Raw genomic sequence first — 17008 nt, 5'->3', positions numbered from 1 at the left:
CTCTAATAATAAACTTTGTACCTGCATTTACAGTTTCTGCCTCTGTGATAAATGCATTTTTTCACTGGGGGCAAAGATCCAGGGAAAAATAGCTTTTAGCTTCTGGCCCTTGCTGCTCCAGTGGCTAGGATTCCCGGTTCTCATCCAAGCTACCCAAGTTCAGTTCCTGGGCAGGAAATTAAGAATGTACTTCATGCCACCACTCACTGCTACCTCACTATCACTATGAACTAGATCCTGCTGCTGCTGCTAAGTCACTTCAGTCCTGCCCAACTCTGTGCGACCCCATAGACGGCAGCCCACCAGGCTCCCCCGTCCCTGGGATTCTCCAGGCAAGAACACTGGAGTGGGTTGCCATTTCCTTCTCCAGTGCATGAAAGTGAAAAGTGAAAGTGAAGTCGCTCAGTTGTGTCTGACTCTTCGAGACCCCATGGACTGCAGCCCATCAGGCTCCTCTGTCCATGGGATTTTCCAAGCAAGAGTACTGGAGTGGGGTGTCGTTGCCTTCTCCGAACTAGATCCTACTTCATTCCATTTTACAAAGCTGGAATACGAGGTTCAGAGAACTTAAATAACTGTGAACCCAAGGTTACATAGCCAATAAACTGGAATTTGATAATAGGCTTGTCTGACTCCAAAGTTCATTCTCAATCACTATACTATATTGATTTCTTCCTGAATTCTCATATACAATTGTTTATCAGTTCCTTTAAATTTCATTAATGAAATATTTCTTGAGTCAGTTCTTCCCTTACTTTGTTCACTATTGCTACTCTGTTCAGACATGTATCCCATGTATATATCTATACACTACATGTATAGTGCTTTTTATGTGATATATATTGGCTGTAAGAAAATTCATTACACAAAATACTAAGGAATATTTTAAAAGAAAAAAAAAAAGTAAGAAAACTCACTACAGATCTAGATAGTGAAAGTTCCCCAACTCTAAGTTTCAAAGATAATCACCATTAACCATTTAGTATACATTCCTTAGTTTTTTCTAGGAATGTAGTAGCATATTATGCCTTTTAAAAATGGAATAACAGGTGCTTCATTAGGGCAGTAGGTAGCGCCTCAGTCTCATAAAATGGAATCACCTCATCTTGAAATTTGCTTTTCTTATTCCGTATGTCAGCACATATAGATCTACCTTGTTCCTTTTTTTAAAATTAGTAAAACACACGTTTTATGCGTGCGCGCACTTGCGTGCTCAGTCCTGTCGGATTCTTTGTGACTTCATGGACTCCAGCCCATCAGGCTCCTCTGTCGGTGGAATTTTCCAGGCAAGAATACTGGAGTGGGTTGCCATTTCCTCCTCCAGGGGATCGTCCCAACCCAGGGATGGAACCCAAGTCTCCTGCGTCTCCTGCACTGGCTGGTGAATTCTTTACCACTGAGACATGGGTTATCTTACACACGTTTTATACAAAGTTCAATAGGCACAAAAGGGTATATTAGGAAGAATAAGTCTCCTTTCACCCTTGTTCTCCCAACCATCCATTGGACTGCTGTCACCAGTTTCTTGGGTAACTTTCTGGGGCCCCATTTCTTTTAATAGCACCACAGCTTCCCACTGCTGCTGCTGCTGCTGCTAAGTCGCTTCCGTCGTGTCCAACTCTGTGCGACCCCATAGATGGCAGCCCACCAGTCCCTGGGATTCTCCAGGCAAGAACAATGGAGTGGGTTGCCATTTCCTTCTCCAATGCATGAAAGTGAAAAAATAAAGTGAAGTCGCTCAGTCGTGTCCGACTCCTAGCGACCCCATGGACTGCAGCCCACCAGGCCCCTCGGTCCATGGGATTTTCCAGGCAAGAGTACTGGAGTGGGGTGCCATTGACAGCTTCCCACTATGGTGTACCAAATCCCTGTACCAATTTTGGTTTTTCTTTAGATTGTTTCCAATACTATTACCCACTAGGATCTAAATCCCACGTCTATCTTATCAATTACCGATCAACTCTTAGCTTGTACCATAATTCATCTATCCACTTCTCTACTGATAAAGAATTGAGGCTTAAATACCATCTGCCCACCTTGTAGGGCACTTGTGCTGTTAAGCCCTCCTTCATTTTGCTGGCAAATTGTTTCGTGCTCCTCCACCAAACTGTAAGCTCCTCAAAGGCAGAGAGGAGTATTCATATTTATCTTTGTATTATCATTGCCTAGCCCCGAATTTGGTCCGGAACATACAGATACGTTCATCACCCTTGCGTCTAATAATAATTCAATCTCTGGCGCTGAGCTCTGATCTCGATTGTGGGGCTGCGGGGCGAGCGGAAAACCCTCCCGGCCTCAAAGAGTCGGAACTATTGTTGGAAGGACCCTTGTTTCTCCTGGAGCATTTTAGTCGCAAAGCGTGCCCCGCACAAGCATGGTTCCTACGCCCCGGAAGTACCCGTTTATTTGCTGGGATAAGTTCTTCCGCGGGGCGGAAAAGGTATGTCTGAATGTGTTTCGACTATTTACAGCCCCCTTTCCTCGCAGGGCCCCATGAGTAAGCTGTGGCGGCGCGGGAGCACCTCTGGGGCTATGGAGGCCCCTGAGCCTGGTAAGCGTGGATCCATAAGGCAAGTCTGGCCTTCGCATAAAAGCAGTCTCTTTCGTGCTCCTTCGAGCTTTCCCCCGGGTACTTCGCCACAGGTGGGAAGCAAAAAGGTGGGGCTGTTTTGGTAATACCAGAATACCGCGGCAACAATAGGACCCTTCGGGGTACTGGGCTTTTCTTGCCCCTCCCATACATCTTTGACAGGCTCTCCTTCTGCAGGGGAAGCCCTGGAGTTGAGTCTAGCGGGTGCCCACGGCCACGGAGTGCACAAGAAAAAGCACAAGAAACACAAGAAGAAACACAAGAAAAAACACTACCAGGAAGAGGAGGCTGGGCCAACGCAGCAGTCTCCTGCCAAGCCCCAGCTCAAACTCAAAATCAAGTTGGGCGGGCAGGTCTTGGGCACCAAGAGGTGAGGCCAAGAGAACCAAGGTTTTACTTGGGGGACTTTAGAAGCAGGCAGAGACAGAAGGTAGGAGAAACTGGCTGCAGTTTTCAGAAGACAGAGAATGGATGCTGTGACTTCAGGGCCCAGGTTAATGTAGCAAGAACCCAAGAGGGCGTAGGGAAGACTAGATGTACTGAGCAGGAGGAGACGATTGCTCACCTTACAGAGTGGTTGCTTCTCTGCAGTGTTCCTACCTTCACTGTGATCCCTGAAGGTCCTCGCTCACCCTCTCCCCTTATGGTTGTGGACAATGAAGAGGAACCTGTGGAAGGAGTCCCCCTTGAGCAGTACCGTGCCTGGCTGGGTGAGAAGGATCTAGAGGTGGGGAAACTGGGTTTCTCATTATACCTGGTTAAGGGAAGAGGGTTCGTTCTGAGGAAGGTGAAAATTTTGTGTGTCCCAGTATTAACTTGGCCAAATTAAGGTTCCCAATCTGAACAATTCTACTTTTAGCTCTCCAACTTTACTTTTCAGATGAAGACAGTAATCTGTCCCCCTCCCCACTGCGGGACCTGTCTGGGGGGTTAGGAGGCCAGGAGGAAGAGGAAGAACAGAGGTGGCTGGATGCCTTGGAGAAGGGGGAGCTGGATGACAATGGAGATCTCAAAAAGGAGATCAATGAACGGCTGCTCACCGCTCGGCAGGTGAGTAGGTTCATTCTTTATTCGTTTGCCAAATTGATACTGAGAGCTTTCCACGTCTGGAGAACTTTGCAAGGCAGCAGGGATATCAGCAGTGGAGAAAAGACAGACAAGGTTTCTGTTCTCATGGAGCTAGTATTCTTGTGTAGTAAATAATTTTGAAAAACTGGAATGTTTATAACAAAAATAGGGTGATGAAATAGAAAGCAGAAAACAAACAACATTAGATAGGGTAGTTTGGAAAGACCTCTCTAAAAATATAATGTTTCCAATACCAGAGAAGCTTTCCAGGCAGAGAGACCAGCAGGGGCAAAGACCCTGAGAGTGGAACATGCCTAATCATGGCCAAGGAGAAGAATAAATGTGACTGTGACAACAAGGTGGTATGCAGAGAAGTGATATGTTTGGTTTATATTTCAGTAGATTACTTTGGTTTCTTAGTGGTGGTAAACGATAGAAGCAAGACCAGTTAAGAAGCTATTGAAGTAGTCAGGTAAGAGATGGTGGTGGCTTGAACCAAGGTGAAATGAGTTGGAGAAACCAGATGGATTCTGGATATATTTAGGAAACAGACACTTGTTGGGGAAGGAAGGAATCAAGGATAACCCTGAGTTTTTGACTTGAGCAATTATCCAGTTGATGCTATCCATTGGGATTCAAAGACTGAAAACAACAAAAAAGCCTCCAGAGAACTAGGACCGAGTTTTGGGACTCAGGGCAGGAAGGTAACGTTACTAAAGCATTTGTCCTTGAGGATCAAGGATCTAAAGCTGAAAGTCTGGAGACCTGAGAGGAGGCAGTATGAAAGGCTCCTAGAGACTGTGCCCATTTGACTCTTTTCTCAAGGCCTGCTCTTCAAGACCCTGCTTTCCGTGTCCCCATTTCCCCCCTCCCTCGTTCCGGCAGAACTCCCTTCTTGATTTGCTGACATCTCCATATCTCCCTAGCGAGCTCTGCTGCAGAAGGCTCGAAGTCAGCCTTCCCCGATGCTGTCACTACCTGTGGCTGGGGGCTGCCCGGCCCCCGCTCTCACCGAAGAAATGCTGCTGAAGCGTGAGGAGCGGGCACGGAAGAGGCGGCTGCAGGCAGCTCGGCGGGCCGAGGAGCACAAGAACCAGACTATCGAGCGCCTCACCAAGACTGCGGCGCCCAGTGGGCGGGGAGGCCGAGGGGCCTCCCGGGGCGAGCGGCGGGGAGGGCGGGCGGTGGCCCCAGCCCCCATGGTGCGCTACAGCAGCGGGGCACAGGGTTCCACCCTCTCCTTCCCGCCTGGCATCCCTGCCCCCGCGCCTGTGTCTCAGCGGCCATCCCCATCTGGCCCACCTCCTCGATGCTCTGTCCCCGGCTGTCCCCATCCGCGCCGCTATGCCTGCTCGCGCACGGGCCAGGCACTCTGCAGCCTTCAGTGCTATCGCATCAATTTGCAGATGCGGCTAGGTGGGCCTGAGGGCCCCGGATCCCCACTTCTGGCTACTTAAGCCCCCCACCCCCACCCCCCACAATCTGGACTCTGTGCCTTCTCCTCTGCCCCTTGTTTTCAGTGTCCTCCCCACCTTATTAAATTTCATCCAGTGCCTTGACTTGTACAGAATTGGGGGAATGGAGTACGGGTAGGCCAATTCCCCAAACACACAGCTTGCCCTCTTCCCCCACGCCCGCTGCTTGCATTGGTGCCGGGAATCGTTCACCAGGCCCCAGAATGGTAGCCGGTCAGCGCCCACCCAGACTCCAGCAGACTCCTTGGACTCCGCGGCTCCTAATGGGATTACCTGGCGTGGTCAAGTGTTTGGCGTCATCCAGAAAATAGGGCTCAAGCCAGTCAGCGGGAACTTTGCTGTCCCAGGCGGCCGTTCATTGGTTGATAACGCAAACCCTGTTCTGTTTTCCATATTGGCTGTTGTCGCTGTCAGTCACAGCCATGGGTCGAACCTTCCCCACTCTTTGTCTGTCAAGCTCCTGTTGTCTGGGAGAGTGGCGGAGGTGCTGCTGTAGATTGGTTACAGGGAGAAGCCTGTGATCTTTCCTATTGGCCCATCTGTCCGAGAGTGATGCGGATTGGTGGGACGGAACAACCTGGGTGCTAGTTGGCAGAGCTCTCGCTGGATGGAAGGTCCGGTCGCAGAGTGATGGTGGCGGCAGCGAAGATGGGCCGGGCAGGGACCATGGCGGTGGAGTTAGAGGTGGCAGGGGCGGGGCAGCTGGCGGTAGAGGAGACTGTGGTCTTCAGGGAGCTGTAGGTGGAGGAATGGCTCGGGCTACCGGCGGGAACGGCAGCGAGGAGGCCTGGGGGGCACTTCGGGTGCGGCAACAGCAGGTATCCCAACAGCTCCAAAAGCCTATCACGACAGCCATTTATTTCTCCTTCCCCATTCCTTGCCTCCGCCTTTTGGCGGGTGGCGGAGGAACTCTCAGAGCCAAAGGTACTGTGAAATTCCTAGATACGGCCTTTCTACTCTGTGTAAACTTTGTAATGTAAGTGCTGTTGACTTTTGCCTGCAGCTTCGTAGATCCCATCCCTTAGCTGCAGTGGAAGCTTGCAGTGGCTCTCCAGTGACCAGAGGCATAGTGAGGCCCCAGGGAGGTTCCTTCTGTCTTGCAACAGTTATTTGTGATGTTTTTCTATGTGCCTATTGTCATAACAGAGTCTGGCAGCGTCTTCTCTTGAGGGAGCAATTTGGAGAAGAGATGGAACCCAGAATCACGCCCTGGATGCCATCCTTTATCATCCACAGCAATCCCATCTGGTTGGGAACCCTGCTCTGGGTCTCTCATTGTTCCTCCTCTACCCTAGGAAGCCTGAGACCCAGGGGTGGAAAGATCCAGCTTAGGAGTGGGGATTGGCAGACCACAGGAAATGACAATGAAAACAGCTTAGGAAATTACCTAAACCCCTTACCCATCGTCTGAGACTTTGAGATAGCCCAGTCTTCGGACTTCTGCCAAAACACTCCTTTAACATTAAACACCCTAGGGAGCCAGGCTTGAATATGAGAGGTCTCCTATATGCAGAGCTGCAATCTGCCTCTTTGTATGCCCACACCTTGCCTCTTAGTCTCTAGACTGATTCTTGCTATTCCAAATCCTCTTCCATGTTGGCAGCCCTTCAGATATTTGAACACTCCTTTCAACATCACTTTTTCCTCTCCCCATAGATTTCTGAGCTAAACTTGGCTCACAGGATGGGATTGTGTATGTGTATGCAGGGGGTGGGGGTGGACAGTGCCTTGGGCTGGAATCTCCCTTTGTTTTAAGTGCTTCCTTGCTCCCAGCTTCGAGAGCTGTGCCCAGGAGTGAACAACCAGCCCTACCTCTGTGAGAGTGGTCACTGCTGTGGGGAGACTGGCTGCTGCACGTACTACTATGAGCTCTGGTGTGAGTCTTCAAGGGGGCTCTTCTTTTGTTCTTCTGCCCACCCGCCTTTGGACTTCAGCCTTCAAGGACCCTTCTCTGCACAGGAGGTATCTAAGTCTCTTCCTCCTCGCCTCCTGCAGGGTTCTGGCTGCTCTGGACTGTCCTCATTCTTTTTAGCTGCTGTTGCGCCTTCCGCCATCGACGAGCTAAACTCCGGCTGCAGCAGCAGCAGCGGCAGCGTGAGATCAACTTGTTGGCCTACCATGGGGCATGCCATGGGGCTGGCCCTGTCCCTGCTGGCTCACTGCTTGACCTTCGTGAGTGACTTGAGGCTCTGGCCTCTCAGTGGTCCCTCCCAAACCAGGACCCTGGTTCATTCCACACTCCCTTTTCAGAGATTTCAAAGCACACTTTTCCCTCATAGGAAAGACGCCACCACCCCACCCCTGGTTGCCTTCTATCAACCATACCATTCTTTCCTGCAGGCCTCCTCAGCGCCTTCAAACCCCCAGCCTATGAGGATGTGGTTCACCGCCCAGGCACACCACCGCCTCCTTACACTGCAGCCACTGGCTGCCCCTCGACTGCTTCCAGCCAGTGCACCTGCTGCTCCTCCGCTTCCAGCTGTCCTGCCCGCCACGAGGGAACAAACGTGGAAGACGTTTCCTCCCACCAGAGTGCCCCTCCTCATCAGGAGGGTGAGCTTGGGGCAGGAGTGAGCCCTGCCCCCACACCCCCCTCCTGCCGCTATCGCCGCCTGACTGGTGACTCAGGTATTGAGCTCTGCCCTTGTCCTGACTCCAGCGAGGGTGAGCCAGTCAAGGAGGCTAGGGTTAGTGCCACCTCACAAGAGGTGGAGGACCAGTCCCCTTGTGCACAGCCCCTAAATCCTGCCCCCCAAGTCTCTCCTGTGGGGCTGGCTTCCAGTGAAGGGGACATCCCATGAGCAATTTTGGGAGGCGGGGGGTGGGTTACTTGCCCACCAGAAACAGCCCGGCTCCCACCTCCCTGGGTTCTTGGCTTCTCCCTGCCCTCCTAGAATCTGAAAAGGCTGGAGTCCTGAGAAGGGCAGTGTTTGGGGGACTGTGCAAGCTCTGTCCCTCAAGACATACACAGGAGCCTTTGATCTCATTAAAGAGATGTGAACCAGCTGCTTGTGGATTTGGGTGGACTAGTGCTCGACTGACTGCATTGCACTTGACCTGACTAGGTTTGGAAGGGACAGTCAGTGGCCACTTTTTCCACCTTCTCTGAAGGAGAGCAGGCAGCCCTAAGGCCTGGACTGAGTTAAGACCTCTTGGTGAGGGAAAGCTGGTAAAAGCAATAGAGTCTGGCATGGTTTTCCCATTTATTTAGAAAAATAAGACTCTGAACTCACATTCACCCCAGGGCTATGTGGGATGTCACTTAGGAGACACCTGAGATGAGTTGAGGAGGGTTTGAAGCACTGGTATCTAATAGCTAGGGGCAGAAGTGAGAGACCTGTCCCTCTAGTCCAGAGTGGAATAAGGGGGCTGGCTTCCCCTCCCACGCTCCCCTTCAGTAGTCTTCAGCCATGGCCAGTAGGACAAGGCTGGTCCAGCCCTGGAAAGGGCGGCAGCCCATGCCTCGCCCATCCTGGTCACTGTACTGCTCCCACAGGAAGCCTGTGGCCTGGTACTGCCGTCTCACATTGCCCACCAGATTGGCACGGAGCTCTCCGTGGAGCCTGGCAGCACGAGCCTGGTGGGGACCCTCCAGGTGCCCATAGTAGTGCAGAGCCCCCAGTGCCAGGTAGTTCACATTGAGCCACACAGCACCTCGCCAGTAGGGAGGATCATGCTCTGAATTGCGCTGGCTGTAAAAGGGGCTGGATGCTGCAAGAGAGCGCAAACCAAAGGGGCTCCAGAGTTGACGCCGATCAGCTAGAACATCCAGCATGGGTCCAAGGCGAGGTGAATTGGGGTCCAGCAGCCGCAGCAGAAAGGGGAAAAGACTGACGTAGCCCAAGGCATCCACATACTGTAAGTGAGGGTGGGGCCGGCCCACCACCCGCATCAGCCCCTGAGGGGGCCGAGGCTTCAGCTGCACTGCTTTTGTATGGTTCCCAAAGTCTGCAAAGACTCCTAGCTCTGGGGCCCAATGCAGCTCATCCAGGCTCTCCTCTGCTCCCAGGGAGGCAGCCAGTGGGCCCAGCTCTGCAGCTGCCTCAGCCTCTCCCAACTGCTCTGCTAGCCGCATCAGCACACGGGAACCTAGGGCCACCCAGCACCGCAGATCCAGGTGCCGCTCACTGGCTGAGGGGTGTGAAGCCCGGGGATAGTCATCCAGCCCCGAAGGCAGCGTCTTGGGGTTTAGTAGGGTTGGCAAGGCTGGGTCCCGGCCGCGCCAGCGGTAAGATAGTGGCACTGGCCCGGCCTGGCTGTGATGAAGCCAGGAGAACCAGGCACGCAGGCGAGGGAAGGCCCTGCGGAGGAAGGCCAAGTCGGCAGGGTCACCACCATCTAGCATGTGGGCTACGGGCAAAAGCAGGGTTGGGGGGTTGGCATGGGCTGTCCTTTGCACCAGGAACTCTGAGGGCACCCGGGCTCTGGCCTCATCCCCCAGCACCTGCTCCCGCCCAATCCAGCCATTGGCATTAAGCAGCCCCAGCCAGTGGCCTATGGCTTCCCGGGTGAGCCGGGGATCCCACCGTTGGATCACCAGCTGGTGAAAGCCCTCATCCCAAAGGAAGCCTCTTGGGAAGAATGACCGAGAGGGCACTGCTGTGAAAAGAGGGACAGATGGAAAGAGGACTGGGTCCACCTTCTGCTCAGACCCCTCAACCTCCATGTCTGGCAACACCAGACCCTGACCATAGAAGTAGCCAATCCCACCAAGAAGGCCACTGAGGGCACCCTGACCCAAAGCCTGCTCCTCAGGACTCAGGCCCTTCTCCTTTAGCCGGAAAGTCTTCTCAAAGCGCTCTCTAAAGGCTTCAGCATGGCTTTCGAGGGCGTGGGTCAGCAGGCTGCCTGCCAGCTGCTCTAGGGCTTGGCTGCCTCCTGTCCGGGCGCTGCCTGATTCAAACACCAGCTCCACAGAACAGGGGACTTTCAGTGTCACCTGTTGTATCAAAAATTGCCCTTGTCCCTGTCCTTGCCCACTTGGGCCTCTGTCGTCCCACTTCAGAGATCCTGGCAAGCCGAGGTAGCGTTCAGGGGAAGCCCCTGGGGGCCGATGCTGAAACCAGTTATTTAGGCGACTCTTCACCATCTCTGTCAGCAAGGGAAGTCCTGGATTGGAGGACCAGAAGACATTGTAGCTTGAAAGGAAGAAGATAAACAGGAAATATTATGCAGGAGGAAGCGGTGAGGATTATAAAAAACGAGGTTGATGAGGAGTCAGGATGGGAGGGTCTTGGCAATGCAGGGGACACGGAGCCTAGTGAGAAGGGAGATGCCTGGTGAAAAGAGGGTAGGGTTGAGGAGATGGAAATCAGACTAAGTCAGCATCCATACCACCCCTCCCACCGTCCCACACTCTCTTCCCCCAGTTACCTGCCATACTTGGGGGTGGTATCTCCTGGACTGGTTGGTGCCAGAAGTGTAAAGCGGAAGTCACCAAGTTCACTGGTGTGCCCACTGATGAACTTCAACTGCCCCTTAGCCCCAACCTCTGGCACAAGGACTTCTTTGCCATCTGTTACCACATAGAAGAACAGGGACACCAAAGGGAGGGCAGAAGTACCTGAGGCCTGGGTGACCAATGAGGAGAGAAAAACAGCATTAGGTTAGCAGGCATTCCCCCGAGAATCAGCCTTAGGGAAAGGGACAGCAGGTGAAAACAACACACATCTAGCAGTGTCAAGGGTCACTGAGAGGAAGCACCAGTGGGATGGGATAAAGAGCTATGCTCAGCTCTGGGAAATAATAGTACTTTTGTGCCATGTACTGTGCGAAGAACTCTACATATTACTGGTATTTCCTTTAATCCTTAACAATTCTGTGAATTAGGTGCTATTTTTATTTACAGTTTACAGACGAGAAAACCAAGGCTCAGAAGATAGTAAAAAGAGATGGTCATACAGGCAAGTGTTTAAGGCAAGCAGCAAACTCAGAGCCCCTTCTGTTTACCCCCACTTTATCCTGCATTTGCAGGCAGCAAAGAAAGGGTGGAGGAAGTCTGGACTGGGGGAGGGGTGTCCTGAGGGCCCTGACCTGAGGCTCTACAGTCACTCTCCAGCTCCAGTCCCCTCCGTGCTGACCCCCAGGCCTCTTGACGAACTCAGTGGTGAGCCTTAAGGCCCCATCCTGGATGTGTTGCCGCCCGAAGGAGACACCGTCGTGGAACTCCCAGCCATAGGGACCCACGCCGTCCCCCTGCTCACACGTGTGCCTGAGCTTAGGGGTCCCTGGGGTGGTGCCTTGCTGCGCCCACATCAGTCCTGGGGGTAGAATGGCCACGTAAGTCAAAGAGAGAGCTCTTGTCCCTCTGGGTCGCCGATTACTTCAGGGTCATCCCTCTTCCTAACTCTCCTGATCCACTCCTCACCACCCTTAATCTGGCGCGAAGCTGGGGCACCCAGATTAAATGCCCGCCTGCCTGCCCGCCCCGGGTCCAGGTTACCGGTGAGGAGAGGCTGCGGGCTTCGGGTCTTCATGCCGAAGTAGACGTGAGGGCGGTAGGTGCCCCAGAAGAGGTCCGGAGCCACTGTAGGGCTGGAAGAGTCGGGAGGCAGCGCCGGCGGCGCGGAGTGCAGCATGACAGCCCGCCGCGAACGGTACCACGCCAGAAGCCAGCGGCCGGACAGGCCCAGGGCCAGAGACAGGACCACTAAGGCCAGAGCCGCGCCCCCAGCCGCGCCCCGGGCCCTGCCGCCCCGGCCATCCCGCCGTACGGGGCCTCCCCGAGCCGCCCTCTCTGCCGTCCGCGGTCCGTCCGCCGGCGCTCCGCGGCGCCGCCGGTCACCCCGAGCCATCCTTGCATAGAAATCTTCGTCGCGGGGACCCGGGAAGATGGCAACAGAACCCGGTCCTGCTTTGCCTCCTAGCCTTGCGCGGCGCCGGGGGCGACCACCGATGTGTCAGCCGCACCTGCCTGCCGGTGCCTACAGCTCGGCTTCCGCCTCCTCCCGGAAGTCCCGCCCCGCCACGTCAGGTTAAGCTCCACGACCGGGAAAGGTTGTCGCCCTTGTGGCATAACGTTGATCTCGGGGGTGGGCCTTCTCACAGAGTTCACAGGCTAGTAGGAGAAACTAATCTCACATTTGTCTTTTTTTCCCTTTTATGTATAAGAGCCTGAGACGCCATCCTGTTTTACTTTTAACCTCTCCCAACAGCGCCCCAATCTGGTGGCTGAAAACCGTGGCCTAGAAAGTTCAGTAAGCTGGCCTTGGCCACAGAGCTAAGTGGCTAGCTTGGAACCTAGGTGTATCTGAATCAGACTGCACCATATTGTCCACATACCTATGCCTTCCTAGTGAAATGGAGTGGATACAAGAGCATCTTTTCCAGCAGTGTCTTTAAGCCTCCCTCTGACTTTAGCTGTGGCATCTCCAGTCTAAGGTTCCTAATTTAGATGAACCCTAAAAGGACCATAATGGTGCTGTGCATACTTTTTTTTTAGCCTTTTCTACAACCCAGGAAGCAAAGGTGCTTAGAGGAAAGATTGCTTATGTCCAGGTCAGGGAAGGCTGTAGCAGAGGTGGCATCTGCACCTGATGTTGACATAGAGTCAAGGTTACATTTTTTTAAAAAAAAGATTTATTTTTGGTTATAGTGGGTCTTGCTTGCTGCACACGGGTTTTCTCTAGTTGTGGTGAGTAGGGGCTACTCTTGATTGTGATGTATGGGTTCTCACTGCTCTGGCTTCTCTCATTGTGCAGCTGGGGCTCTAAAGTGCAGGCTCAGTAGTTGTGGCGCAAGGGCTTAGCTGGCTGGGGCATGTGAGATCTTCCCAGACCAAGGATTGAATCCGAGTCCCTTGCATTTCAAGGTGGATCCTTAACCACTGGACCATGAGGGAAGCCCTACTCTTTTTTTTTGTAAGAGGGCTTTAGAAAAAAAAAAAATTATTTGGTTGTACCAGGTCCTAGTTGCAGCATGCAAACTCTAAGTCGCTGCATGTAGTATCTAGTTCTTTGACCAGGGATCGAACCCAGGCCCCCTGCCTCAAGAGCAGGGAGTCAACCACTGGACCACTAAGTAAGTCCCAACGTTACATTTGATGATGGTTCAGAAATGCAACTTAGATTCACAGTTCTCACCAACAGCTCAGCATAAAAGGTGTTTTCATAAAGTACAAATTTCTATCATCCTCTAAAAAAACCCTGACTTCCCTGGTGGCTCAGACAGTAAAGTGTCTGCCTACAGTGCAGGAGACCCGGGTTCAAGCCGTGGGTCAGGAAGATCTGGAGAAGGGAATGGCAACTCACTCCAGTATTCTTGCCCCCTACCCCCAAAAAAGCGGCTCAAAAGAAATATTTTAGAGAAGGAAAAGGCAACCCACTCCAGTACTCTTGCCTAGAAAATTCCATGGATGGAGGAGCCTAGTGGGCTACAATCCATGGGGTCACAAAGAGTCGGACAGACTGAGCGACTTCATGATCAAAAAAACCCGAATCCACATTTATGTTATTCTAGCTATTATCACACCTCCCATCCAAATTTTAATTATATAAAACTCACACTTCATGTTGCATGCTCACATATTTTACTATAATCTGACTTCTGGCCCTACCCTCCAATGGTAGACTTTTTACTCATTTAACAATCACCTTCTGACCAAAGCAAATGGTCAGTCCTTTCTTGCTACCATTGCACTTGGTCCACTTCTATATTTTAGCACTTAGTACACACCTGAATTTCACCATTCATCCTTGCATCTCAGTAATAATAATCAGTTCAAGTCACAAGGTTAATGCTAAATATGTGTAAATTCAACACGTTTATTGCACACTGCTTATCAGGCACTAAGCAAAATGTTGGGGACACAGAGAAAACAGTCCCAACCTCAAGTTCACAATCTAGAAGCACAGGGCCAGCGTTCAATCCATGTTTACAGCAATGTTTGGACCATCTGTATTTTACAGATCAGAGTGGGTAATCTAGTCAAAGATAAGAGATTAACCATGGGGTGGAGAACTCAAATCTAGGTAGGTAGTATCATCACTATATAGAGGCCTGTGGCATAAGGCCTCTTACATGCTTATGTTATGCTCACTCAATATTCGAGAAAGTTTACAGACATCTATTTACTTATTTGTATGTGGGGATCTTAGTTCCCAGACCAGGGATTGAACCAGCGCCCTCTGTAGTGGAAGCATAGCGTCTTAATCACTGGACTATTAGGGAAGTCCCAGATATCAATTCACTTAATCCTCTCAACAGTCCTATGAAGTGAAGTCGCTCAGTCATGTCTGACTCTTTGCGACCCCATGAACTGTAGCCTGCCAGGCTCCTCCCTCCATGGAATTCTCCAGGTAAGAGTACTGGAGTGGGTTGCCATTTCCTTCTCCAGGGGATCTTCCTGACCCAGGGATGGAACCTGGGTCTCCCAGATCCCAGGCAGACGCTTTAACCTCTGAGCCACCAGGGAAGCCCCAACATACCTTCTATGAGGTAGGTACTATTATCCCCATTTTACAAATGAGGAAATAGGCACTGAGACTAAGTAATGTGTCCAAAGTTACATAGCTACTTAAGGGAAAAGCTTAGGATTTCAATCCCAGGCATTCTGGTTTTTACTACACTTGATTGTCTCCTGATAGTTTTTCTTTAAAGGGAGAGGGGAGAAAACCAGTCCTTTGAAAATATCACTGTTTTAAGCGGAGAAGTACTATAGTAATGTGGTAGGAGAATATATTTGGCAAAGTACATAGCAGCCAGTGTCCAGAGATTCTTGAATGCCTGGCTGAACATTCTTAAGTTTTTCTCTAAACCAGTGGCTATCAAGCATTTTTTCTTACAACCTATGGTAAGAAATAATTCTATACTGCAACCAAGTACATGCAAATAAAAACACATCCACACACTTTATATAACTATATTCATGATTATATGCTTAAAACTTAGGTTTCTTAAAGAATACTTCCCAGTCCATGTGCCATGCACTCTGATACTTTTTATTCTATTTTACTGTTTTTTTTTTAAAGGCTGATTTAATCCCCCTAAATTAACTTCATGATCCACAGCGTAACCTAGTATGAAAACACTTTAGGCACTGTTCTCTGAAACAAGTAGTGAAAGTTAGTCACTCAGTCGTGTCTGACTCTTTGTAACCCCATGGACTGACTGTATGTAGCCCACCAGGCTCTTCTGTCCATGGAATTCTCCAGGCAAGAATACTGGAGTGGGTTGCCATTTCCTTTTCCAGAAACAAGTAGTAGTAAGACATAAAACCAATGCTTTGGAAAGATAAAATTAAGGAATGAAAATGGTTAGAAAAAAAGGAGACCAGGTGAGAGAATACAGCAATAATACAAGAGCAGGAATGGGAATGGAGAGAACATTTCAGGAGATTTTAAGACAAAATATTCTGAACTTACTGACTGGATATGCAGGGAAAGGGAGAGGGCAGAACCAGATATAAAGCTGTGGTTTTCAGCTCAAGAGGCTGAGCAGATGAAGTGCCTTTTAAAGGAATAAGGAAGTCAGAAGAGGCAAGTACAGTTGACTCTAAAACAATGGGGGTGGGGAAGGGAGTTAGGGGCTCCACTCCTTCAGCGTTGATAAGGCGGGGATAACTTTACAGTCACCATCCATGATTCCACAACTGCAGATTCAAACAACCACAGATCATGTAGTATTTATTTTAAAAATAGGCACATACGAGTACCCCTGCAGTTCAAACCTGCCGTTGTTCAAAGATCATTATAGACAGTATGCAAGATTATCAGTTTTATTTTGGACAAAGTGTTGCCGGAATTAGGCGAAAATTGGTAGTAGGTACCCTGACTATATAGCACAGAATTTAAGATTAGAGCCCAACAGAAATATAGGATTTAACCCAAGAGGATACTTCAAGTCATGACAGAAGACAAGATGCCCCAAAAATAAAAGAAAGGAGAGTAGTACACCTTTATGGTTAAGACAAGGGACCCGAGAGGAAGAGAAGTTCCACAAGGAGTTAATTAAGAGTGGCAAATGCGACTGAAAAGATGAGGACTGAGAAAACAGCATTTCTAATAGAGTAAGAGGTACCTTGAGTAGTGGAAGGAGAAGCCAAATTCAAAAGGGTTAAGCAGTGAGTGATGGTAAGACACTGAAATAAATTCAAATTTGTCCGCACCCCTCGTGGTTCCTCGTCCCAGAAACACTGGTTAGGTTTGTAGTCACAGGCCTCTCTTCTTTTTTTTGGCGTTCTGTGGCCCTCCAGATAGTGATATAAGTAATTAAGTTCTTCTTAAATAAGTGTCCTTAGCAGTCTTGGGTTAAAATCTGTTGACTGGTCTCTTTTGTGCTGTCAGCGCCCAGTACTGGCGCTAGGCTTGTCCCCGCTCGCCGCCGCGCCCCTGGCCTGGATGTGGGAGGCGAAAGCACTGAGCATTTCCTGGGCGGTCAGGTGAGCGCCGCGCATAATCAAGCGATGCCCATCTCCTGGAGGGGGAAAAACGAGTCAGGTACCAGGACTGCGGGGCCAGGGCCGAGGGCGCGCGACTCCCGCCCGACTCCCAACGAAACCCACCGAACAGCACGTCCACGCAAGGCTCGGAGCCGTCGTGCCTCACGTCCGCAATCACTGAGCAGTTGAGGTTCGTGGAGCGAACTTTCTCGCTGCTCACCGCCTGGAGGAAGGTCCTACGGTGAGAAAACGGCGTGAGCGCCGGGCAAAAGGGACTAGATCCCCAGCGGGAGGGAGGCGTGTCCCTTCGCCCCGCACCACTGCCCCTCATACCTCGTCGATTCCACGTTCTTCTCGAAGGGGCAGAACTGAACCCGAACCTGCTTGACCGAGCGGAGCCCGAGCCTAGCCAAGGCCGCCGCCATGGTGACATCCGCCCCGGAAGGACTCTTGGCTGGCGGAAGTGTCTCTGGTGCGAGAGTCTGTGAGCCGCGGCGC

General features: G+C 51.2%; 5 protein-coding genes across 6 annotated transcripts in view; 2 read left to right on the top strand and 3 right to left on the bottom strand.

Annotated features, from left to right (window-relative positions):
• Positions 1 to 5616, bottom strand: part of RTKN (rhotekin) — a 31183-nt gene extending 25567 nt beyond the window's left edge. The window contains exon 1 of the mRNA XM_024999026.2: positions 5407 to 5616. The gene's annotated coding sequence lies outside the window, so the exon portion shown is untranslated. The remainder of the gene's footprint in view (positions 1 to 5406) is intronic.
• On the top strand, positions 2488 to 5212 carry INO80B (INO80 complex subunit B). Its single transcript, NM_001105347.1, has 5 exons — positions 2488 to 2551; positions 2768 to 2960; positions 3182 to 3300; positions 3471 to 3640; positions 4585 to 5212. The coding sequence occupies exons 1-5, from the start codon at positions 2494 to 2496 to the stop codon at positions 5113 to 5115; spliced, it is 1071 nt and encodes a 356-aa protein (NP_001098817.1). The 5' UTR covers positions 2488 to 2493; the 3' UTR covers positions 5116 to 5212.
• A 103-nt stretch (positions 5617 to 5719) lies between the features above and the next one.
• Positions 5720 to 8137, top strand: WBP1 (WW domain binding protein 1). 2 transcript variants are annotated; one of them, XM_059891149.1, is made up of 5 exons: positions 5720 to 5951; positions 6280 to 6381; positions 6907 to 7009; positions 7129 to 7305; positions 7474 to 8137. In XM_059891149.1, the coding sequence occupies exons 1-5, from the start codon at positions 5883 to 5885 to the stop codon at positions 7932 to 7934; spliced, it is 912 nt and encodes a 303-aa protein (XP_059747132.1). In that variant the 5' UTR covers positions 5720 to 5882; the 3' UTR covers positions 7935 to 8137. The 2 variants fall into 2 exon arrangements, with proteins under 2 accessions (XP_059747132.1, NP_001029518.1); NM_001034346.1 differs by lacking the exon at positions 6280 to 6381 and having other exon boundaries at positions 5746 to 5951.
• A 180-nt stretch (positions 8138 to 8317) lies between these two features.
• On the bottom strand, positions 8318 to 12082 carry MOGS (mannosyl-oligosaccharide glucosidase). Its single transcript, XM_024999363.2, has 4 exons — positions 11576 to 12082; positions 11167 to 11393; positions 10507 to 10703; positions 8318 to 10271 (listed from the first exon to the last, which is right to left on the bottom strand). Exons 1-4 carry the CDS (start codon positions 11925 to 11927, stop codon positions 8528 to 8530), a joined length of 2520 nt encoding a protein of 839 aa, XP_024855131.1. The 5' UTR covers positions 11928 to 12082; the 3' UTR covers positions 8318 to 8527.
• Positions 12083 to 13864: 1782 nt separating this feature from the next.
• On the bottom strand, positions 13865 to 16952 carry MRPL53 (mitochondrial ribosomal protein L53). Its single transcript, NM_001045926.2, has 3 exons — positions 16844 to 16952; positions 16634 to 16746; positions 13865 to 16545 (listed from the first exon to the last, which is right to left on the bottom strand). Exons 1-3 carry the CDS (start codon positions 16933 to 16935, stop codon positions 16412 to 16414), a joined length of 339 nt encoding a protein of 112 aa, NP_001039391.1. The 5' UTR covers positions 16936 to 16952; the 3' UTR covers positions 13865 to 16411.
• Positions 16953 to 17008: the final 56 nt, after the last annotated feature.

The sequence above is a fragment of the Bos taurus genome, chromosome 11 (genome assembly GCF_002263795.3).
Source record: "Bos taurus isolate L1 Dominette 01449 registration number 42190680 breed Hereford chromosome 11, ARS-UCD2.0, whole genome shotgun sequence".
NCBI lineage: Eukaryota > Metazoa > Chordata > Mammalia > Artiodactyla > Bovidae > Bos > Bos taurus.
The sequence above is the reverse complement of the archived record's forward strand: the minus strand, read 5'-3'. Positions and strand labels throughout refer to the sequence as shown.

What these genes read in the sequence shown, in the direction of transcription:
- MRPL53 (NM_001045926.2), bottom strand. Translation starts at nt 16,935, where the DNA reads ATGGCGGCGGCCTTGGCTAGGCTCGGGCTCCGCTCGGTCAAGCAGGTT. An exon ending in AAGAACGTGGAATCGACGAG is followed by an intron (nt 16,747 to 16,843) that starts GTATGAGGGGCA and finishes TTCTCACCGTAG; the next exon opens with GACCTTCCTCCAGGCGGTGA. An exon ending in TTGCGTGGACGTGCTGTTCG is followed by an intron (nt 16,546 to 16,633) that starts GTGGGTTTCGTT and finishes TTCCCCCTCCAG; the next exon opens with GAGATGGGCATCGCTTGATT.
- WBP1 (XM_059891149.1), top strand. Translation starts at nt 5,883, where the DNA reads ATGGCTCGGGCTACCGGCGGGAACGGCAGCGAGGAGGCCTGGGGGGCA. An exon ending in ATCCACAGCAATCCCATCTG is followed by an intron (nt 6,382 to 6,906) that starts GTTGGGAACCCT and finishes CCTTGCTCCCAG; the next exon opens with CTTCGAGAGCTGTGCCCAGG. An exon ending in TGGCTCACTGCTTGACCTTC is followed by an intron (nt 7,306 to 7,473) that starts GTGAGTGACTTG and finishes TCTTTCCTGCAG; the next exon opens with GCCTCCTCAGCGCCTTCAAA.
- INO80B (NM_001105347.1), top strand. Translation starts at nt 2,494, where the DNA reads ATGAGTAAGCTGTGGCGGCGCGGGAGCACCTCTGGGGCTATGGAGGCC. An exon ending in GCAGTACCGTGCCTGGCTGG is followed by an intron (nt 3,301 to 3,470) that starts GTGAGAAGGATC and finishes TTTACTTTTCAG; the next exon opens with ATGAAGACAGTAATCTGTCC. An exon ending in GGCTGCTCACCGCTCGGCAG is followed by an intron (nt 3,641 to 4,584) that starts GTGAGTAGGTTC and finishes ATATCTCCCTAG; the next exon opens with CGAGCTCTGCTGCAGAAGGC.
- MOGS (XM_024999363.2), bottom strand. Translation starts at nt 11,927, where the DNA reads ATGGCTCGGGGTGACCGGCGGCGCCGCGGAGCGCCGGCGGACGGACCG. An exon ending in CCCGCAGCCTCTCCTCACCG is followed by an intron (nt 11,394 to 11,575) that starts GTAACCTGGACC and finishes TTCTACCCCCAG; the next exon opens with GACTGATGTGGGCGCAGCAA. An exon ending in ACCACCCCCAAGTATGGCAG is followed by an intron (nt 10,272 to 10,506) that starts GTAACTGGGGGA and finishes CTTCCTTTCAAG; the next exon opens with CTACAATGTCTTCTGGTCCT.